The 24141-nt window shown below is 37.8% G+C and overlaps 1 protein-coding gene across 1 annotated transcript in view; it reads left to right on the plus strand.

Moving 5' to 3' along the window:
- Positions 1–4787: 4787 nt before the first annotated feature.
- The window catches only part of ORC5 (origin recognition complex subunit 5), a 67364-nt gene continuing 48010 nt past the window's right edge, over positions 4788–24141 (plus strand). The window contains exons 1-10 of the mRNA XM_009946453.2: positions 4788–4898; positions 6455–6547; positions 9824–10021; positions 13641–13715; positions 14899–15010; positions 15402–15532; positions 18134–18182; positions 18733–18823; positions 21050–21102; positions 23278–23390. Coding sequence (XP_009944755.1) covers positions 4788–4898; positions 6455–6547; positions 9824–10021; positions 13641–13715; positions 14899–15010; positions 15402–15532; positions 18134–18182; positions 18733–18823; positions 21050–21102; positions 23278–23390 — 1026 coding nt within the window. The remainder of the gene's footprint in view (positions 4899–6454; positions 6548–9823; positions 10022–13640; positions 13716–14898; positions 15011–15401; positions 15533–18133; positions 18183–18732; positions 18824–21049; positions 21103–23277; positions 23391–24141) is intronic.

Genomic DNA, 24141 nt, shown 5'->3' on the forward strand with positions numbered 1-24141 from the left:
ACTGGTTCCCTGAGCTAGAGCTCTTCATAACCATCCAAATCCTAGAACCAGAAAATGAGTGGAAGTAGGGGTTGAACAGGGAGAGGGAGACCCTCCTCTTCAAGGCAATACGGATTTATGTTGTGTTGAAGTGAACCCAGGGGCGACAGCAGCCTGAACCATCAGTGCTCCTACAGAATCACTGAAGTGAAAACTACTTGTTTAAAGTCTGATCTCGAATTTCAGGATTCTTGCTCAACTCAAAGCCAAGTTTCAGATTTGCTCAGTAGTAATCCATAGAAGACGCAGATTCTGAACGTCACTGAGAACTGCTTCTAAAGTATTTCATATCAGCTCCCACATAGGCTATACACATGCGGACTTTCTGAGACCCCTTGCAGTTATTATATTAGGGTTTTTTTTTTTTTTCCTGAAACGTGGCCCATCTGTATGCAGAGAAATCTTCTCCAACAGATTCCATTGTTTCAAGAGCTAGAAAAATGTATTTAACTCTGTTGGGAAGCGTATGTCTTGATACGATGCTTAAAAACATACTTATTATTCAAATTAAGATTTTCTAACAAGAAAAGTGGACTGAATCAGTAATATTACAGTGTTTGCCCACATAGTCTCTATATGCAAATCCAGTAACATTAAAAATAGTTTTGTATTCTTATTATGCTTTGGCAAAAGTGTGATAAATAACAGGCCATTTTAAAAAACAAGAGTGTACACAAATTGGTATATATAAGCATAACTCAGAATCAGTTGCATCTTTTCCTGCTTCTCTTTTCCTAATTCCATTCAGGACGTTTTTCGTCCATTAATTTAGAATATATATTTATAGATCTGAACCTCAGTTGAGGCCAAGCTATGATGATTGTGCATGCACATATATACATACAAAAAACTGACTATTAAAAAGAAATCCCACAAACTTTATTTACTTCTTTAACATTTCACCCAGCTCAGACTACAGAGGGAGATAGCACTTTAGCTTCCATAACCCTGCATGCAGTTGTCATATTTATCCCACTAACACAATGGGCAATCTTTATGCATAATATAACGTTAATTTGAATGTACTGTTGTGCACTTTTAGAGTGCCACCTGCAAGGCCTAGCTGGAGCAGACTCCACAGCCATGCCTTTAAGCTGTATTAACATACGTAAGCAATGTGCATAATTTCATGACGATTTTCTTTTAGTCTCTTCTCTATTTGTAACATTTATTTTCCAGGTGTGAAGAGAGGATGGTGGCAATGCCTTCAGACCCCTCCTGCGGCTGATGCTGCTGTCCCCTCACACGATACACCTCAAAGCTGACCCTCCACTCTGCACAAGCAGCTGCCAGAGACACCGCACCTTTGGTCCGGGTGCCTGGGAAGGAGGTGGCTGGAGCTAAACTTAACAAATGTCACAACCACGCGTGCACCTATGACTCCCTTCTGACTCCACGCCCCAGGCCTAGGCCTGACCCCTTGGCGCCAGCACCACTCCTTCGCCCGCTGAGGCGAAGCTCCGAGCTCCAAAGACACCAAGGGACACACTCTGTACCCGGCTCTCCCTGGGGGATAGGACGCCTCCTCAGCCCTGGGGCTCCCGGACCGCCCACCCGCCACAGAACGGCCGCCGACCACTCCCCAACCGGACCAGTCTTCCCGCCCTTTTCCACGCTGCCAGGCGTAGACTAGGGGCAGCGAGCTTCACGTCGCTAAGGCGCATGCGTCTGGGCTCCGCACTTGCGCACTGAGCGGGGAAGGCGGAGGTGGGTGGTGGTGTGCGCATGTGCGGAGAGTGGCCGGCGTGGGTGTGGGAAGCCGGGGTAAGGCGCCGGGCGGAGCGGAGCGGAGCGGAGCGCGGCGGCGGGGTGGCTTGGCCGGTTTCTGGCGCTTGGGCGGGGGGAGAGGAGGGGGGTGAGGCGATGGGGGAGGCCTGCTTCTGCTGCGTTCCGGTTGGGAATCGGTGCGGGGCCGCGCGCGGGGATGAGGGGCCCCGGGGGGCCTGGTGGGGTCCCGGCGGGCCTGGTGGGGTCCCGGCCGGCTCCCGCCCGGCCTGCCGGGCTCAGAGCTGCCCCCCGGGCCGAGGCCTGCCCTCAGCCTCAAGGAGGCGTGGCTCCAGGAGCCCTTAGCCCGGCCTTCGTGGAGCGGGTGCGCGCTGTGGAGGCTGGGGGTCGTCGTTCCCCCTCAGCCAGGGCACACCCGTGCCGGCGGTGTCCTTGCGGGGCTGGGGTGCTTGGGGGGCCTGAGGGGAAGCAGAACCGTGCGAGTCTCTTCGGTTCTGGCAACTTTCGTGTTCACGTGTAGAAAGACTTGCTAAATGTAGGTATTTTAGGACGAATGAACTGAGATAAGTCCTCCTAAACCATCAGATCCAAACACGAAATCTAACTTGTTGTGCTTCTGGTATCCTTACCTGGAAAGCAAGTGGGTTTTGTCCCTCCTGTTCTGTCTAGAGTGATGTGTACAACCTCCGTACAATTCTTCCCGGTCGCGAGCATCCTGAATTCAAGCTTTGGCTGATGCTAGTGTCAGCATTGCCATTTAATCTAAATTAACTGTTTTGTGAACATGTTGCTCGAAACATCCTTTCTCTTATGAACTCTAGGATGGGATCCCTTTGGAGATTAAGACACCTACATAAAGTCAGTAGAGATGTAGGTTTTTATTCTGTGGCTTAAGTATGTTTAGTATTAGTTGACATGTGCTGGGGCATTGGAGAAGCAAGCAGGGCTGGCAGGTAGCAGTGTGATCAACAGGTGATTCCTGCTTTTCTGCAGTGCAGCTGGGCAGCAGGGTGGAGAAGCTGAAGTACCTTATGGCTTTAGATGTTTAGGACACTTAGTCAAGCCCTGTTGTATTGTAGTCAGTGGAGCAAAAAAAGCTGTCCTTTTTCTTAAATCCATGCAAACTTTTCAGCCTTTTCTAAAATGCTTTCCCTCCTTGCTCTCTGTTTTAGAGGTTACTGTCTATTTGTTTTTTCTTTACATCCTTGATATTTATTCCTGGTTCATTTTTAGAGAGTAGCTTTAATCGGGTTATTCAGGTTTTTGTGTCTTCATTCTATTTTGAATAGATACCTGAATAGATGGAGTGGACAGGTGGGTGGACCTGTTCATAGCTGATCCTGCTGATCTGATAAAATGGGCCAAGGCTATTTGTATGGCTGTCTGCATGGGAAATAATTTGCCTGTTACGTATGATTATGTGTTTGTTTTTTTGACAGCTGCATTACTTTGATTTTTCATACTTACTATGTGATTGACTTGTTTTATTTTTTGAGTTGCTTCAGACTTACATTTTCTTGATATCTAACTGTAGTTCTTGTTAGGTGTGATATGATTACTTACAAATATGAAGTGTTAAATTTCATTATACTGGAATTATTTGTTATTTGGATTATCCTTTTTTCCTTATTAATTCCACCTGTTTCTCTATTGATGATTCTACAATCCTATTTTTTACCTCAGAAAACATTGAAGGTGAAGTGTAAAAAAAAAAAAAAAAAAAAAAAAATTTTCTCAACTCTATTCATGGAAACACTTAATAGAGACTGGTCCCAAAATGAACTCTGTTAAGTATTTCCATAAATGTATTTGTATTTATGAATCTCCTTGTAACCCAATAGTTCTCCTGTCAGTTCAACCCAATATTGCTTTTTGTGCTTCAGAACAGTTTATTTTCTATTTCCTAAGCTATTTCTCATCTCCTGCTAACCTAATCTTTCCTCATGTGGTGTTGTACTTATGCCCAGCATAACATATTTGGCTGTAAATACTTACATTTAAATGTGTTTGGAGTACTTGGTTTATTATCTTCATCTTGATAACTTACAGATGTTCCTATCTGTGGATGAGATATCTTTATTGTGCTGCCTAAATTTCCAAACTTTATTTTTGGGTGTCAAGTTATGTTACATTTGACAGTCAGAATCCAGCTCGTGAGGTTACTTCAGTTCTGTCTCTGCATTTTGTCCTTATCACTACAGACAAATGTACCATCTTCCCAGCAGTTTTAGAAGCTGCAGACAAAGTTATATCTTTGACTGAGGTGTTTTCCCATGTTCTGTCACTAAAATCCAGCCTTCCCAGTGTCTGGACAATCAAGACCCTTAGTCTTCCTTGACTTGTCTAAAAGGTAGACTGTAATTAATATTACAGCTTTGTCTAATTGGTTTGGGCTCCTACTATTTTTAACGAGCATTTCCAGTCTTTATCATCACCTGCATTGTCTTCATATGCCTCTGCTGCTTTTAAACTGTGGTAAGCATTCCTGTTAACATGTGCAGAGCTGTTACTTTGTCATCCTCATCTTTCCATGCCTCTTCTCTGTTACTTGTAAATCCTAGTTTATTGGCTGTCCAGTGAGGTGATGATCTGTGACTAATCTACTTTCCTCACTTTATTCCCTTGCTACTTTTAAGCGTATATAAAACCAGACCTAAATGTGTATTTCTCCAGTTAGCTAAACTATGAGAATTCTTTTTTATATTGATTTGCTCATACCCTGTATGCCTTTCCTTTTTTATATGATTTTTTTTTTGATTTTGTCTGCCTGAAAATGTCTGTATAATGCCTTGCATAGTAAAGTTCAATTTTTATGAGGTCTCTTAAGTCTAGCATAATTATACCATTATCCTTAGCTAGAATATCTGTTTAGATTTTATGTCTATTCCTCTTTATTTTCCTCCTTTATGTGTATGGCAGCAAATGGTAATTAAAACATTTTATTTTCCAGATCACTTTATTTCTTGTGTCTGCACCTCAAATGGGACATGCATGTTTAGGTGACTGACTACAGGAACCTCAAAATGCCTAATCTTCAACATCCAGCGTACCCAGCAGCTACGCTGCTTCACTTGGAAAGTTTGGTGCCTTGTCGAGAATCCCAGGTGTCTATGTTGCTGTCACTATTTGGAGAGGTAGTGCTTTTTATATTGTATGTTTGAATAGGACAAAAATGTTCTGCTGTCTCAGAGCAGAAATTTAAGGGTATTTTTGTGGTATCATTGTGAGTGTGCTTTGGTTGTCTCTTTGGTGTTGGTTTGGTTTTGTGGTTTGGTGGTGGTCTTTTGTTTGTTTTGGATTTTTTTTTTTTTTTGTTACTCATCTTTAACATTAGGGTTTGGCAGATAGGTTCTAGTAAGTTTGAAGGGTGAAAGCTGTTTTGCAGCTGGAAGGCCCAAACAAACTTAGAGCTGTTTGTGCCTTGCTGTCTCTGAAGGCTGTTTCTCCATGTCTCTCTTCAGTCTTTGCCAGTCAGTACCAGGAAGTGGTTGAAAGTTCTGAGGTTGTGTTGTTTTTCAGTGGCGGTGTAGAAATTCTCTTTAGTTTTGACCTCTTAATCTAATATCAGCGTGCCTGAATCCTAAGTACATGAAATTGGTCTGATTCTTAGTTCTGTTGCTGGCTTGTTAATTGATTCTGTTACTGCTTGGCAAAGCTGTGGTGAAAAGTAACGGGAGATTTTTATCTGCAGACTTAAAAGCAGATGATGTACCTGTTTACATTCAGTTAAGAAAATGGAAATTAGTGCCTCTTTCTGGTTCTGCCTTTAATTATAGATAAATGCTGTAATTTGATGCAATTATTAAGTCTTACATATTTATTACAAGCATAGTGGCAACAAGTCTTCTTAAAAAAATAGATACTTAAATTCTTGTTAAATATACAGGTTAGAGTTTCCGTATATCTTGCACAATAGTGCCTTCATCTTGGATTAATGGAGTATCATTGTTTTTCTTAAAAAGTGTTTGTCAAATTTATTTTTTTATTAATTTAAGTCAGTGTACAAGATTCTTAGAAATGAGAAAAACACAAAAATAAATATCTGTTCAGAATGAAATAAAAAGAACAAGTTAATTATTTCCCTTGCATCTTAAAAAAGAGAAATCAATGAAATATGCAGCATCAGTACCATTAAATAGAGGTATTTATGAAATACTGCCTTGTGAGAGAAGAGTGAGCTCCTTTACCATCTACTCCACCAAACCATTTAATTATTTTCTGTTTGATGTCAATGGAAAGAAAAGCAGTTTGTAGTGTTTGCAGAAGTTAGGACAATGTAAACCTTGCAATTTGTGCTTGCCAAGATTTGGTTTCAGTTTGTTAATTAATTTAAATTAAGAACCCACTCCTTTTCTCTCTTGATGTGTGTGTTTTGTTGTTTGTGTCGTTGGGTTTTTTGTTGTTATTATTCGGTTTGTTTTGTTTTTCTCATGGAAAATGTATCCTCATGTTACAGCAGTTTCACTGGTAGCTTTATGTGATACTTGATTCTTGGGACTTATTCTCCCAGCATTTCAGTGAAGATGAAACATAAAACCTGATCACATTGATTCCATAATAATTGTTGTGGTTTATATTTAATGCCTCAATTTAAAAGATAACTTTTCTTTTGGAGGAAGCTTCATTGATAAATCTTTTATCTGTTGAATGAAAAAGAATTGAAACAAAGCAACTTTTTTTTTTTTACTAGCGTCAGCAGTTTAGTTTTCCATCCATCTTTATCTACGGACATACATCTAGTGGAAAGACCTATGTGATGCAAACTCTTCTAAACACCCTAGAGGTAAGAATATCCACAGTGCCTATTTAATTTAGAATTTATTTGTAACAGATGGTCCTTCAAACTAGCTTCTGCTTTCTCAAGATGGTTTGTTTCCTCGGCCACTTCTGCCTTCTTGATTCTTTTCCTCCACTTACTGTGTGAGGAACACATCGCTCTTCTCACTAGTGCGCTTAGGGTAAAATGAAGTTGTGCATACTGAGATACAATGTAAATTGTGGTAACTTTTCTAAGGAAGTTTGAAAAGAAAAAAAAGGAGCCAGCTTTTGTTCAGCTGTCTAAAAAGTACTTAACCTGAAATAGCTCCAGTGACAAGTAAGTACATACTCTTATGATGATTCCAGTTCAATCTGAGAGTCACTTACGGTATACCGTTTTTGAATCTTCTTGTAATTCTCCTTTGAACTAATTTTACTTGTATATGAAGAGAGTGAGAGAGTTGTGTCTCTTCACTTTGTGAAGAACAGTGAGAAAAGTTTGCAGTAGCGGAATTTTGTTTTATTTGTTTTATATTAACAAACTCATTTTAATTATATTTGGCTGGATGTGTATGTATTTAAATGTCAGCCTAAGAACTTAAAGTTGTTGAATGCATTCAAAGTGAACATATAAGCTATACATATTTGCTGGAAAAAAAAAAGTTCTGAATTGGTGGAGATCACTGGCTGAATACCAGGCAACTGCCATTCGTTCTGATGCAGATAGTTGTTTTTACAGACTTGGGCCTAACGTTGCATTTGTTGCAGCAAATGTGGTGTTGTGGGTTGACCCTGGCTGGATGCCAGGTACCCACCAGAGCCTCTCTGTTGAGTGAGTTGGACAGGGGAGAGAAAATATAACGAAAGACTTGTGTGTCGAGATACGGACAGGTAGAGATCGCTTAGCAATTACAATCATGGGCGGAACAGACTCGACTTGGGGAAATTAATTTATTACCAATCAAATCAGAGAAGGGTAATGAGGAATAAACTGAAATGTTAAGAACACCTCATTCACCTTCTTCCCAGGCTGAACTTTATTCCTGACTTTCTCTCCCTGCTCCCCCCAAGTGGCACAGGGGACAGGGAATGGGGATTGCAGTCAGTTCATCGCACATTCTCTGCCGCTCCTTCCTCCTCAGTGGGAGGACTCCTCACACTCTTCTCCTGCTCCAATATGGGGTGCCTCCCATGGGAGACAGTCCTCCACAAAATTCTCCAACATGAGTCCTTCCCATGGGCTACAGTTCTTCATGAACTGCTCCAGTGTGGGTCCCCCATGGGGTCACAAGTCCTGCCAGCAGCCTGCTCCAGCGCAGGCTTCCCACAGAGTCACAGCACCCTTTGGGCATTTACCTGCTCTGACATGGGGGTCCTCCACGGGCTGCAGGCAGACATCTACTCCACTGTGGTCCTCCGTGGGCTGCAGGGGGACAGCCTACCTCATGATGGTCTTCACCACATGCTGCAGGGGAATTGCTGCTCTGGTGCCTGGAGCACCTCCTCCCCCTCCTTCTTCACTGGTGTCTGCAGAGTTATTTCTGTCATGTGTTCTCACTCCTCTCTCCCTCTGGCTGCAACTCCTCCTGTGCAGTAACTTTTTCTTAAAAATGTTGTCACAGAGGCGCTACAACTGTTGTTGATGGGCTCAGCCTTGGCCAGTGGCAGGTCCATCTTAAAGCCGGCTGCCATTGGCTGTATCAGACATAGGAGAAGCTTCTAGCAGCTTCTCACAGAAGCCACCCCTGTAGCCCCCCTGCTACCACAACCTTGCCACACAAGCCCATTAGATATGGTTAGTTTGGTTAGCCTTCTTGTAGAAGCAGGAAAAATCTGTCTTTCACTGTGAAAAAGCAGCAGTGCAGCAGTTCTACAATGTTGAAGCAATGTTGCAAAGGAACAACTGATTTAATTCCTGAACAATAAATGATTATTCTTTTGCTTAATGAATGGGCTCTAAATGGGAAAAAGTGCATTGATAGTACCTTTTAGTATTATATTTTCAGAACCTGTTTGAAAATAGGAATTTTGTGCACTTTATTCTAGATCCTCCAAACATAGCTTGGTAGGCATTGTAAATTAAAAACTCCAAGAAACAGGATGCCATTCACATCAATCAAAAATTAATTCTTCAGGTGTGTTTGTGTTTACTAAGCTTGGCATTGCCGGGTCTTTTGCTGGTGGGATGATTCGTATTCTCCCATGCCAGTTCTGTTGCTGTTTCTCCCTGTATGAGCATCACTTTCAGCAATGTTAGAACTGTATGCTCTTTTTCAGCTTCACCATCTAACATAAACTTCGTTTGGATTCCTGCTCTTAGACCACAATGTAGGAGTAAGTAAGAAGTAGGTCAAGAAGGACTGGTAAGACAGATGATGTTGGAATACATGAAGTGGAGACTACTGAGAATTCATTGTACAGTTTTGAATTTGGAGACTTACATTCTGAGGAAGTGGGAACTACAAACTCTCCTTCCCTCAACCGTTAAGAAAAGAACCTATAATGCTGTCTACTAGGAGATAAGCTTTATCCTTGATGAGTAATGCTGGAGTTGCTATATATTGCTAACCTGAAGTAGGAACTCTTTCAGGAATGGACTTATTTCAATTGCAAGGACTGCAGGCAGCGAAACCTATTATTTAAATGTGAGAATCTGAACTACATAGTAGTAGTCATTGGGTCATTGTTGCTGAATGCGTATTTCTTACAAAATCAGTTGTCTTGAAGAATTTTTCACGTTCTCTTTACTCTGAAAAGATCTGGTTTTCTAAAAATGTTCTGCACAAGCAGGCTGATTACATGTATCTGGTATAGAAGCTTATGCTTTATTATTTGTATGCAGTGAATGCAAAAAACGTTCAGAGTAATTTTGGGGAGTGTGCTCCTAGATTACTTTCTTTGTAATATAAGTTTGCTAAGTTCAAGTTATCCAGACACTGTAGTTTGTGATGGACTGTTTTATGATACTGTAATATGTTAGGATTGTCTAGCTTTTCTGTGATCTAAATGCTATTTAATTTTCTTGTTGTTTATTGCTCACAATTTTTGAACATAGTTAGAAGATACACAGTACGTTTTGTATTGAGGATTCATCAGATCTCTGTCCACTTTGTGGTATATAATATTATGACTAGGTACATAAGTAATCATTCTTTTTTGGCAAGGTTTTTTGGTTTATGCTCTGTATTCTGTTGGCAGGGTGTGGTTTCTTTCATTGTCTCATCTGGAAGGGAAAACTGATTTTGGAGGATTTACACTGAAAAAGCCAAATAGAGTTGTATCTTTTCTTTATCCTCTTCAGCTTCCTCATGTGTTTGTGAACTGTATGGAATACTTCACTTCACGGCTTCTTTTAGAAGAAATTCTTATCCAGTTGCAAAGCTGTTCTTCTGAGACAGAACAGACTTCTCATGTGCCTTGTGATACTTTCAACGACTTTGTACGTCTGTTTAAACAAGCTGTTGCGAATCGAGAGCTTCAAGATCAAACATTATATATAGTGAGTAATTTAATTTTAGTGTCCATTTTTGGTTATGAGGGTGTGAGTGATTGTTACCAGTAATTTGTATGTGAAATACATTATAGATCAGTTTTCACAAAATCCCCCTGTGGACCTAATTCAGAATCTGTGGATGCTGTTTAGATCCTGTCCATTGGTTTACTGGATTTAGATGAGGTTCTTTATTTTTCATGGTATAGAACTTTTTATACACAAAAACTGTTTAGCATAACTAGTAATGAACACAAATTGTACTGCATACTTAAATCAGGTATGTAATAATATTACAAAATCTTTAAATATAGAGAGCCTGTATTTGTTTTATAATTAACAAGTCATGCTTATCTGTTTCCTTGTGAAGATAGCTTCACAAATGAGAAACCAAAGGTGGGAAGCAGGGCAGAAGTGAATTATGGAGCACGCAAATGATGAGAACTGGTTGGCTAGAAAAGGTTCAAGTTAGGAGTTGTGTTAAGGAACTAAAATGCATAATTTCCTCCTGTAAAGGTGCTGTTGAGATCTTACATCTTCAACTGCACTTCTGACCCTCAGAGACAAGAACTGTAGTTTTAAAATTAGGATGGAAAAAGACTGCAATGAAAAATTGGGTGATACACTTGAGTGGAATAAACAGGCAGACCACAGGAAGAAAAAAATCAGAATTTAGATCGTAGGAATGATTGAGTCAATGTAGTACTAGAACACTAGGTTTTGGGTGGGCTGTTTTTTTTTTTTTCTGTGATAATCTTAACTACATAAAGGAGTCAGAATACATAAAGGAGTCAAAATACAATGCCGCTGTATCATGCTGAGAGATGAACATAGAAACAAATTTCAGGCATACAAAAGGTCTGAGGAAAGTCCTCAAAACTACTTTTTTTTTCTAGCTCTTACTTGATTAACAAAACCTATTATCTTAAAAAAATCCGTGTCATAGTATTAGGGATATGTAATTGTATATATGCATTGTGCACCTGCAAAAGGCATGGGTTGAAATTTCAGCCCAGCAGTAGGAATTAGGGCTTTTGATTATTTAAGAAAATACGGAACTCGTTCAAGATTGAAAGCTTAATGACCCTGGGTAATCACTCTGCATGTTTATCACAGCAATCAATGGACATATTGCTTTGTTTTTCTTGCAGTCAAACAAGAAGTTCATAATTAAACTGAACATTCTTCATTCTGTTTCACAGGTTATAGTTGAATACGTTTTATTTCCATTTAACAATACTTAACCATTTAGTTAAAGAAGTTCATACTATGTTTAGTGGAAACAGTACTATCTCATAGTTACCTACAGCTCACAAGTTTAATAAGTTTGACATACGTCTTAAAACATGAATCAAGAAAAAATGTACCAGTACTTCCAATAGATAAGAAGTTATACATTGGAAATTCATTTTAATTTATCATCACAAAAGTGGTATTGGCATCCTTCAGTAACTCCTTAAGAACAACATTTAGCACTAAAGTAATGTTTAGGGAATTTCACAAAATACTTTATGTAGTAAAATTTTACTTTCAGATTAATATTTGAATTAAAAAACCTGTTCTACATCAGTAAAGAATGCTTCATGTGTTTTATGAAAATTAGTATCACTCAGAAAATTAGAAAGTTCTTGAACAATGGTTCAAGATACCTAGAAAGGTTCAATTGTATCATGTAAATAGTTGCTGAGTCAGAAGAATTAAGTATTAAATTAGTATTTCAGTTCCGTTCTGCATGGGAACAGACAGGAATGGGGGAAATCAATTAATGTATATTAACTTGTGTCATCTGGATTTATTGTAGAGTGGTTTATATTGAGACTGATGGAAGACCAGCATGCTGGTAACATAAATTGTCAATGCTGATTTATTCTATTTCATTTCAGTAGTGAAGAATGTAATATTTCAGCCCAATTGACTCAGAGCAAATTAAGATAAATGTTTACTTTCAAGCAAAAGATTCAAAATGTTTCTCTTAACCCAAGCATAGGTACTGAATGCTTGTGATTACTTGTGAAAAATGAATTTATTCATTCTAACTGCCTGAAAAATTTGAACTGATATAACTTGTAGTGATTCATACATTTTATACTATTTAGCACTGTACAGAAGTAACAAGCTGCTGTTTTTAATGTAAGCCAGTAGACAGTTCTAAAGTGTATAGTTTTTTAAAGAACCTGAATGGTGATGAATCTATAATAAAACTAAAGAATAAGGTGTGGATTTGTAGGCCTTGCAGGTGGGCTGTTTATGTGAACCACTTGACATATTCCACAAGCCAGGGTTTACAGTATATTTTCTCTGCTAAAAGTAGAAACTCTAGTTTGTTTCTCACTTAACTAAAAAGTAAGCTCTACTTGGGTCAAGACCTTAAAGCTTTGTGTTCATTAGATGCATGTCACTGGGTCCAAAAAGCAGTATTTTGTTGGTAAAAATATGTATCCTTTGTTTGGTCAGTAATGTAAAGCAGTCTTCATCCCTGAAGTTGCTTATTATATGAACCAAATGCAGATGTCAATATAAAATCATATGTTGTAGTGTAGTTTTAAATAAATTCCGAAGAAGTGTGGGCTATTATTGCAGAGATACTGTTCTTTCAGCTTTTTTTCCTGTACAGTGTGATTTTGAAATACCATTTTCATAAAATGTTTCTTGGTTGTCCACATAAAATTCTTTTTCTTACTGTGGACAACAGAAATGATAGATGTCTTAATGCTTTAGTGTGGGGAGGAAATGTAAAAGGATAGAAAAATAGAATTTTCTAGGGACCTATAGTTTTTCTTTGAACAGCAGCAATTCAAAAGAAGTAATGAACTTCAGAATTCAGATTCATATTGCGAGTAGTAAATAAAAGAAAATGCGTTTCTATTCTTTTTTTTTTTCCATTCCTGTCAAGATTTTAAGTGTACTGAAGATACAGTCTTTTGTCAAAGGATAGCCATGCATGTTTTCATGCTCCTGTTTTTTTTCTCTAGGCTCCAGAATGTTAGTTGTTTAGATATTGTTTCCTGTTTAAGCTGTACATATGCTACATATCTGTTGGTGTGATGCCAGATTTGCGTACAATACAATAGATCTTGTAAGTTTCTAGGGTGCAAACTATGGCAAGAAAAATTTCTCTCAAAATTCTGTTGTGAAAATTCCAGATGATAGCAAACTTTTTGAAAATATCAGCTCTTGTTTCTGAAAAATAATTTTATAGTGGGAAAAGATAGCTCTCCCACAGTAAGTATGTTGATACAGTGCTGCAATACTATGTGTAATTTTTTAATACAAGAATAATTTTGGACAGAAATTGGGGTTTCAATGGTTGTTAAATGATATCATGTCTTTGAAAATGATGTTTGTGACTGGTATACTTATGTTTTAATTCTTACTGCCATAAGGCATGAGGATGTTGCTTGTCTGCAGACTGTGGCTTTTTTAGATGGCGGAGCTGCATGGGCTTCCTGGAAGCACACCTGAAGCAGTGATCTTGCTGATGTTGCTTGCTTAAGGGGTGTTGATACTTAAGTGGTTCCTGCTGTCTAAGGGCCATTGGTGAAATGAGTTTCCAGCAGCTAAGAATTAATTTTAGGTGAGAATGAAATGTGACATTGTCTATATAAGATGATCATTGTTTTGTTAAAAGGTACTGGATAGAGCAGAGCAGCTGAGGGAAATGGAAGCAAACATCCTGCCAGCATTTCTCAGGCTTCAAGAGTTGGTAAGTGTCTGGAGAAAAGGTAGCGTCTGTTCCTGCACAATAAAGTATCTGAACTGTATCTGTCCATCTAGGCTCACAGGTCAAAATAAGTGATTCTCTAGATGAGAAAAGTTGCAAAATTAATATCTCTCCCCCCCACCTTTCCCCCTGCTCCCAATAATCAACTGGCAGCGCTAAAAACCAAACCAGAATTTAAACACTGGCAGCTTTTGCTTACGCTCTTATTTTTTTTAAATTCTGTTTAACAGTATCTTGTTTTATGATATCTGATCTGGTGTAGACTCTTTTGAGGCTGGGGTCAGATACATAGCTGTCTTTTCTAGAATATTTTTGGTTTTAAGAAGAATGTGAAATTTTTCTACTCTTCATTTAAAGTTTTGTAGTAATTGCAGAAAAAAAATCTCAGGTAGGCTATAAGGAGAAGCTTCGACATAGCTCCTGTTGACTTGGTACAAATAAATAAATAAACCCCATTTTAGAGTTTGTCAGATGTTCGTGTGGGAACCTAAAGTCTGCTTCTGAGTCAACTGCTGATTCAGAGAGCTCAGCCACATTGAGTGAATCCAGCATTGGAAGCCTAAATTTGCAACTCGGGAAACATCCATCTTCCTCAGGTTTCTCCTGTGTGGAGCTTCACAACACTGGTGGCAGTTGGCTTGAGGATGGTCAGTAGACCACCAGCTATTTAATTGTGGCTGGAGCTGCAGAGCCCAGCAGCTGCCAACGTGCTTTATAATGGCAGAGTTTTTACACCAACTTACATTTAAAATAAAGTAATAGATAGCTTGGTTTCAGAAAGCACTGAGCTTGCTTTCCTTCCTGTTTGTTCTGAAAGTCTGAGTTCAATTACAAAAGTAGAATGCTGTGTTAATTTCATGGTTAAGGGGTGGAATCTACTTGGTATTGTCTAGTACCAGAGCTCTACCACCCCACAGAGCTTACATGTCAGTGAAATGGCAAGGGATACAGAGAAAGCTCATGTAATTATGAAAATTTACAAATGTATGTGCTTCTTGATTAGGCTAGCTGATGCTTTATTACTATGCTAGTAAATTTGATGATTTTTGAGTAACAGAAAAGTCACAATGATAACTTTTTTCATGATACTGTAACAAAATTTATGTTCTTTCTCTGCCTATTTGTCACTCTCTTTCTTTTGATTTTTTTTTTCTTCCCTGTGTAGACTGACAGAAATGTGACAGTCATCCTGCTCAGTGAAATAGTGTGGGAACTGTTCCGTCCAAATGTTGGATGCTTTGAGCCTCTCACCTTGTATTTTCCTGATTACAGCATAGGTAAATGAATTTTTTAATTAGTTTAATTTCTACTTTTTGGGGATTGAATAATCCTTTGTCAAACAGCTTCCAAGTGTTTTTTCCGTGTTTGTCAGTATGCCTTTTACTGAAGCCAGAATGTGTAATGGCTACTGGAATGTAAAAGTCTATATTCCCAGAAGCTCGAAAAGGCTTGTCTTTTTCCACTTTCCAAAACATCTCAGAGTAACATTTTTTGTTCCATTATGTTTGGAATATGTGTATGGTTCTTCTAATCAGTGTAGGTTTTGATGGATTTTGTTGGTTTTTTTTTTTTTTAATGACTGTAGTTTGGTTTTCCATTTAACTTGTGAAACGTGGTCAGTTTATTCAGTTAGCTTTGAATAAGCAAAACTTCTTTTTGTTTAAACAGGACACCTGCAGAAGATCTTGTCTCAGAATCATCCCCCAGAATATTCTGCGGATTTCTATGCTGCATATGTCAATATTGTGCTTGGTGTCTTCTACATGGTCTGTAGGGACCTGAAAGAACTTCAGCATCTGGTGAGATGAGCTCCTTTGGTGGTGTTGGTTTGGTTTGTTTGTGTGTGTGTTTTTTTTGTTTTTTTTTTTTTTCCCCAAATGAGCTCTGAAAGTCTAGATTTGCTGTTGACTATGGACAAAGACAAAATCATAGAGTAGTTTAGGCTGGAAGGGACCTTTAAATGTCGTCTAGTCAACCCACCTGCAATGAGCAGGGAATCAACTAGATCATATTGCTCAGAGCCCCATCCAACCTGATCTTGAATGTTTCCTGGGATGGAGCATCTGCCCCCGCCTCTGGGCAACCTGCTCTGGTTTTCACCACCCTCATTGTAAAAATTTTCTTCCTTGTATCTATCTAGACTAAATCTACCCTCTTAAGAGTGTGTTAGCTCAAAATGCTGTTTCCCTGAAAATCCGTAACAAACATTACAGTTGTTTTGGTGGCTGTAAAGTGTTTCTGTTGCTATGTAGTTTTCCAGTCAGAGGCAAAAAAAGCTCTAATGAGGTGCCAGTCCATGTGTGGTTCACCCAGCCTAGAACTTCTGTTGGGGTTTTTGAGCTTAAATGATTCCTTGATATCAGAGAGTGACTTGAGAAGACTAGCCTACCTATTTTCACCTGTTGGGATAAAGAGATAAATGCCTACTGACATGTGTAGTAGAAGCAATTGCTGTGACTGCAGCAGTTTTTGAGGGACAGCTCCATTAGAGACTTGGTTAATGATTTCTTTTTTTGTTTGCAACTTAGAGGAAGTAATAGTTACGATTTTACTCTTTCAAGGCCTCACTGCTTCTGTTCTCTTCTTTTTACATGTGGTTATGTAACTTTGCTCTTACTGCTGCCTTCTTGCTCGCATGGACTTGTGTAATGCCTTCTGTTATATTCGTTTCCTGGAGTATGCGGTGGAATTCCAGACAGTTGCTTTCAACATTTGAAGGAATAATTTCAGTTACATGGTCTCAGCATGTGTGACCTCAAGTTCTATTGTTTCCTGTGTTTATTAAATGTAGCTTGCCACCCAATGTTCTTTATACTTCAACTTTATGGAATATTTAACTTAAAATTTGAAACGTTTTCCTGTATTATTTAAGAGTGTAAAATTTTCACTCGTTTTGCCTCTTACAGAAGATTTTAAGGTAACCAAGCTGCTACAAGCCAGATCTGTTGCACATAAAAACCTATGATTTTTACAAAAACATAGCATATTAATTTGACTCAAAGGCCTAGAGATGCGAGGATTGACGTGGATGTTTTAATTGTCTTTCTTTTGGAATTAAGAATAGAATAGGTAAGTCAGAGTTTCTGCAATGTCATGCCTGAGGGAAGAAAAATACGTTGAAGATACTTGGAAAAAGGAGTCGTAATGATATATCAGTTGAAGAAAAATAAAAGCTACTTGATGGTGACCTTTGCATATGAAAAGCTGAATAACAATTATTAGCTCATCAGATTATTATTTAAATAACTATACTGTGTACAAGGAAATTTGACAAGTTTGAAGTGGTGAGTAGTTATGGCCAGTGAACAAATCGGTGCTAGTGAGATGATCTGAATGTCCTGCCTGCATTTCCATCAGGAAAACATAGCTAAACTTCATCTGAACTTATCTGTTAACTATGCGGGTTTTATATTTAAATGAGATTGCTGAAATCTGATGGAGACACAAATAGAAACTAGGGTCACAGTTCTTCTAGACATGTACTTGAGTGGCTCTGCTTATCAGAATAATTTCATTAGCTGTAGGTGTGCGTGTGAGCTACCAACATTATGAAAAGATTTACATAATTGGACCATAAATTCTTTTTGTGCTTGACAGGTCTCTTCTGTAGAAGGTAATGGCAGACACGTACAACTAGTGTTCTGAACAACTCCGTAGTGTTTAATATAGACTCTAAAGGTGTATGGTATTATACATGATTATTAATAATACATTCTGAAATTGTATTAGATTTATGTGTGGAAGTTATTGCATTGAGTTCTGTAGGCTAGCACAGAGATTTAATAAGGTGCAATAGCACACAAGGAGAATGAAATGTGAGGATTGTTATTTTCCAAAATTCTGTGTGACACTGATTTAACCATTTTTGAAAAAAATCTAGATTACAGCCTCATCAAAAATCTCTCAATCTTACCTTAAGCGAAAGGAGTTTGTTTGGATATGGAATGTGTTAGCAGGGTTTTACTCTGTTTTTTTTTTTTGAATAATTTCTGGTAGTGTGTGTAAATATGTGTGGCCTACTTTTGAACATGCTGAACTGCTCCTGGAATGGAAAGCTTTATCTGAAAATGGAGTAAAAAAAGTTAATTAAAACACTTTTATTGCATTTATAATGTTTAATTACTGTATTAGTTAAAAAATACGCAATGCCTGAGTACATTAAACAGATTTTACTGAGATTAAAGCCAAGTAACATGTGATGGCTTACTTCTGTTTATGTTTTAATCTACAGAAGTGTTGTGACATTTTATAGTATAATGTTTGGAAGCAAGCAGTGTAATTATTGACTGAAAAATAATTCTCTGATTTTGCAAAGTAATGAATTACGCTGATTGTTATATTCTGTAGCTAGATCAATATATAGTACTTTTAAAATATGTTGTACATTTTACTTTCTGTAGGCTGCGCTCAATTTTTCTAAATACTGTGAACCAGTGGTCAGAGGAGAAGGTAAGCTTCTGTCTTTAATTTGAGCAGGTGTATGAGAGTGCAGGTGCCCTCCTGTGGGTTTTGTGGAGGACTTTGTTTTGATCCTCATTGTGTTAAGAGCATTTCTCTGGTCACAACAGCATTGCTTATTGCAGCTGCACCCAGTAGCCAGCATTTGCAGCAATAGCAGTAGATGGTATTTGTTGGTGGTGTTTTATGGAAATACTGTGAAAGCTTGCTTCCCACCAGTAAATCTTTCTCCTTGCTCAACCACCAGAACTTCTGCAAAGTAGTGAGGTAAGTCATTTCTCTGGAAAGGCTAAGAGGAGAAAATGAGAGCAGGGGTTCTGCCAAACCGTTCCAGAGTATCTCAGAAAAAAACACAGAGAAACAGTCTTGCGTAGTAGCATGTGCTTGCAAATGGGGGATGATTGTGCATCATCCCAATACAGCGTTTCAGAATCAGGGTGTTAGACTTACTTTGTCATGCCTGTGACTGTTCAGGTGTCAGAGACAGAGTTTGTGTTGTGTGAGTTAAAGGTTTAACAGAGTTGATTCTGGCTTGGTACAGCAAATGAACGTGACACCCGCAAACTCTGGAAAAATATTGAGCCTCATTTGAAGAAAGCAATGCAGACTGTTTATCTCCGGGAAATATCCAGGTAATTTGGGGGTGAGGGCTTGTTTGTTTTGTTGATGTTGCTCTTTTTAACAAGCTTCCTTTCTAAATGTTTACTCTCTCAATTACATTTCATGGCTAGTGTTCTTTTTTGCTAGATAGAATATTTTTTCTCTTTAACATACCTTTCTTTCTTGCCAAATAATGTTAGAAATAAAGTATCTCAGGAGGAAGTTTTAAAACAAAACGGTATTTGTAGCATATAAAATATCTAACAAGTAAAGCAGTGGGAGCAGGTCGTGTTTTCTTTTTCACGGGTGGTCATGCAGATAAATCCATTTTCTGTTATGTATGAAACTGCCAAGCATGGAAATCCATCACCAAAATATACAGGCACAGTTTAAAACACGCTTGTTGACTTGACAGATTCTCACTGTACCAAAGATGCACAGAAGCCTCAAAATTCTTATGAGACATGATGGATTTTGTACTTCTGTGTCCCTTAGCTTTGTTTAGTAGAGCTAGGTTTGTACATTTACTGTGTTTCTGACCCCTTATTTTCTTGTCCAGGGGCAAAGATTTCCTTATATGGAACTGTCATTTTTTGATAGCATTAAAAGCTGATGTCCTGCTAATAGGCTGAGTTTTTCTTGGTGTAGTTTTAGATTCCTTGTTTATTTCTTAAGTTGCCAGACTGCTAGAAAAAAGACAGTGGTGTTCATTTTTAGTGGTAATAATTGGCTCAGATTTGATGTCTTCTCCATCTTTAAGATGTGATTCTCATGTTACTCCATGTAAACAGAGATGGTTCCGTAGTGTTTGATTTCTTTATCTTAATGCAACTCTAAAGATTTTTTTTCCTTTGAATGTCGTTGAGGCGATAGAGTATTTTGGTAACTGAACCTGAGTGTGTAGTAGAAGCATTGGCTAAATGTTTTGGAAAAGTGATTGTTCCTTCAAAGAGAGAATTGATTTTACTCTATATGAACTAGACTTCACTGTAAAATAAGGCGTTCTATTTGCCTCAAATATGTATTTATACTCAATATTGATCTTCATTACATAGTCTACTCCTGACATATTGTATGCTTATTCTAATTAGGCTGTAATATGAGTATGATATAAAATGGCTTATAAATTGTTTCCAAATAACTAGATTTCCCTCTTTACAGTTTTCTTTGATTATGAATTTGAGCTTTACTGTTGTTATTATTATAAATTTCAGCTTTCTGCTTAATAGTTCTAGGATTTACCTCTGTGTACCAGTAAATGCTTGAGGAATTAAAATGACCATATCAGTTTTTCTGGCCGCAGAACTGTAATTACTCTGGGCTTTTTTTCAAGTTATAAGTTATAGCAATAGAACTTTGCTGTTGGCTGTTGTGTTACCTGTACTGAGATGAAAATGAAACTTTTTTTTTTCCACCTTTAAAATAGACATTGAGTAAGAACTTAGCTCATTGATAATTTGATTGATCATTCATTATAATTTGAGTGTTACATCAGTTCTCGTTAAACTGTTTTCATAAGTTTTATGGCTTATGGCTGATAAACCCTGTTCATAAAGATCTTTAAAAAGCAAAACAAACAAACAAAAGCACTGGTGCTTTTAACAAACCTGGGTTTTTTTAATCCCCTGGTGGTATACAAAATGATCTAAAATCATGACATTTCTAACAATGTCATTCCTTACAGGAAGTTTAAAAGTGAAATATTTTGCTATTGTTTAAGAAAACACCAAACTGCTTGCAGACATTTTTCACTGACATCTTGAGGTCTTCAAAGTTTTTCAGTGAAGAATTAATATTGCTTTGTTTTTCACACAGACTTCAAAATTACATTATGAAGTAATTATTGCATCGTTCTCACTAGCATAAAGAGTTACTAAGCAGATAGAGATATCAAACCTGTCTGTGTTTTTACTTTTATTCCAATTCTGCATTGTTCTTGAAATTTAGAACACTTGATATTTACTTACTGCTGGTAGTTGGGTGGAAATAAATTGGTATTTTACAATTAGCTTGTACTCACTTTTACTTTTATAACTTAATGTAACATTACTTGCTGCAGTTTTTTTGAATATACATAGTTGGCACATTATTGAAACTTATGTGCAAGTTAGTAAGACTTGGTATTTTTAATTATTCTCTTACTAATTTTGTGACACTGGCTAGCAAACAGTTACAATATATGTACACCAAACAGGTAGTTTTCTCTAAAAGACTAACAAACACTTTGTCTTTATATATCTGTGTTATCTGTCTTCTAGCTCACAGTGGGAGCGCTTACAGCATGAGGATGGAGAACCTGGGCAGTTGAAAGGTATTGGATACAGTAACTCTGTAGGGACTTGTAACATGAAATGTGCGCTTACAAGTTTGACTTTTTGACTTGATGGTTGTTATCTGAGAACATGTGAACGAAATTATATAGATGAGGCTACCTATTAGCATTCAGTTACAGTTCAGGGTGATCATGTTTTTTGAGAAGGTGTTCTACAAAGGACTGTTACTATTTTTTCCCCTAGTATATATCCTGGGAGTAATCTTTCCAAAGGTCCTTTGTGGGTAAAAGCAGATTTCATTAGATCGGCATTTCTTAAGTAACGATGGATGAGGAATGGGCTGACCCTTGATGGCCAAACCTCTGTGTGCCGACTGGCAGAATTGTCTGAGCAGGGAGAAGGGAATGTTATACCTGGTGTACTACACTGGATTAGCACATTCCTAAACAAAACAGCTGTCCTGTGTCCTGATTTCTTGGCAAAGAGAAAAGTCAGAATTGCAAGAATTCTTTCTGTTCTTTCCTTGGGGGAGTGCAGCTTTGTTGATTTTTATACTTTAGACAGGCTGGAAGGTTGAATCACAGTATATCTGTTAGCCTTCATTCACAATTTAGGAAGGAATACTAAAACATTTTCCTGGTGGTGTCAAGTCAGTCATGGTCCTTTGACCAGTTTGTAGTTTGGGAACACTTTTTCCATAATATTTATCATGACAAATCATTTCTTCTTTAGATAGTAGGTAAAATAGTCACTTATTTTAAAATTGACTTAAGATAATTACAGTCATCAGCCTGCTTCCTGTATTTGCTTTAGGATCAGTAATTTTTCTACATTGTTGACCTAAGGAGTTTGATTCGGAGTTTCTTATTAAAATCCCTGCTTCTGTGCCCAGATGGTCATGAAATATTTTTGCACCTGACAGTCACAAAGAGAGAGACTTTATTTAAAACACATTCTTCTATGTAGCAGGAAAAATTGTCTTGTTGGTAAACAGCGTTTGATAATAACATGCTTAAAAAGCAATTATAACAAATTTTACTGTGGATGTAAATAAGTGAATAGTTCAGTGCATGATACAGTATTGTCAGACCAGAAGAATGGAGTAGAAACAGATATTTCTGTATTAGACTGAATTGTCTACATGTAAGAGTTTATTTGGTGTCGCATTTTGTAATGAACATGCAATACAAAACAATCTCTTGATTGTAAATTAAAAAAACCTACAGTCCTTTTGTGCCTACACGAGAGGAAATTGTTACTAGCTATCATCTAGGATGCTTCTCATCACACTGGGGGCTCTGAATCTTAAATTTTAGACATATTTGATTCCTTGATCTTTATTTGCTGATATTTGTGGATTGAAGCATACAGGTACGGGTACTTCACAGAACAAGAAACTGTTGAAGTGAAAACCTGTAAGCAAGGAAGGCACAAGAGAGAGCCTTTAGTCGTCTCCATAGTTAGACAACTGATGAAGTAAGGTGGTTTTATCATCCTATTCATATGCATAAGCTGTAAAAGGAGTACTACAGGGACAAATGCTGGGTAACGTAAAGGGAAAAAATATGAAGTAAAAGTGAAAAGAAGGAAGGAAAATACTCAGACTGTAGTTCTTGTGCGTTTTGGTAGGTGAGACTTTTATCTTAATGAAGTATACATGTAGTAGGTTAGGTCAACTGGATTAAGTTTATTAAGGATATAAAACTTTGGCTAAAAATTATGAGATGCTGAACTGTTTCTCAGAAGTGAAGCAGTGCTCCTTTCTCCACCATGCCAGCCATGTTCCTGGCTGAGATGTCTGGCACAGTCTGAAGCAACCTGAAGGTTGGGTCTTGGAGAAAAGCTTTGCCATTGTATTTAAATACATCTTTTCATCTGCCCTGTTTGCTGGCAAAGTCACCTTAAATTAAAGTACCCTGGAATTTATATATATTTTTTTAGGGAGATCATACTTTAGCAATTTATAAATCTCTGATACTTCAAACACAGTTTCCGAGATGAGTCGGTAAAGAGTTCAGAATGTTTTGTTTAGCTTCGTGCCATTCCTTGGCCCTTCACTGATTTTATATCTGTGATAATGGGGTTGAGATAACGGGTTAGTTACAGGAGTAGAGCAGGAGAGCAGGAAAAGAAGAATGCAAACAAATCTAGCATGAAGTTTGTGGATGTTCAGAGTGAGTTTTGGTGACTCATAAACTTTATTTATTTTGTAGGACTTTCAGCACATACACATGTGGAACTGCCTTATTACTCCAAATTTCTTTTAATAGCTGCTTACCTCGCCTCGTACAATCCTGTTAGGACAGATAAGAGGTTCTTCCTTAAGGTAATGAGATTTTTTTCGTAGTGCTGCTTGCTGGATTCCTGCATGCTGAATTTCCTATTTTAAAACTCCTTGACCATTCATTTTGAGCTCTGTTACTGTGCGTTGTTCTTTTGATTTGATGAGAAGTTTTTTTGTAGGTCGCATACTAGGATTGGTAACGATCACTTAGTCATTATTAATGGCTAATAAACCCAGCTTCCTCTTCGTGTCAAAACATGCATAGCACTATTATAGCACAAATATTGTGCTTTGTTATGTAAGTTGATGTGGCTTGTTCTGTAAAGACTTGAGAGGAGTGCCTGCGGTGTTCTTAGGTATAAGCCACACTTAAATTTCCAGTATAAGGTACAAACCACAACTGAGTTAGCCTTTAATGAGGTAAAATGACATAGTGCATTGTTAACTTATTTATATAATTTTAAGCTTCTGAAACAGAAACATACAAGCAATTGATTTTGCAGATGTGGTTCCATTAACTGGCACATTTTGTGGTGAAATGATGGTAATGCATGTTTTAATCCTCACTGCTAAATCGTGGGCTAAACCTCATTTTCTGTCAGTTCTTGTCATGTACAGATTGGATTTTTTTTTCTTTATTTTTTCTTCAGATGATGTTGCTGTCATGGTGCAAATAAATGCTGTGATGCTGTAATTTGTAGTCTATCTCTTTCTTATCCAGGATCTTCATGCTCCTAAAGCCTGCCTCATTGCGTTGTTTTTGAAGTCTTAATTTGTCAAAATATAGGCAGGA

Source organism: Leptosomus discolor, chromosome 1 (genome assembly GCF_034619465.1).
Source record: "Leptosomus discolor isolate bLepDis1 chromosome 1, bLepDis1.hap2, whole genome shotgun sequence".
NCBI classification, from domain to species: domain Eukaryota; kingdom Metazoa; phylum Chordata; class Aves; order Leptosomiformes; family Leptosomidae; genus Leptosomus; species Leptosomus discolor.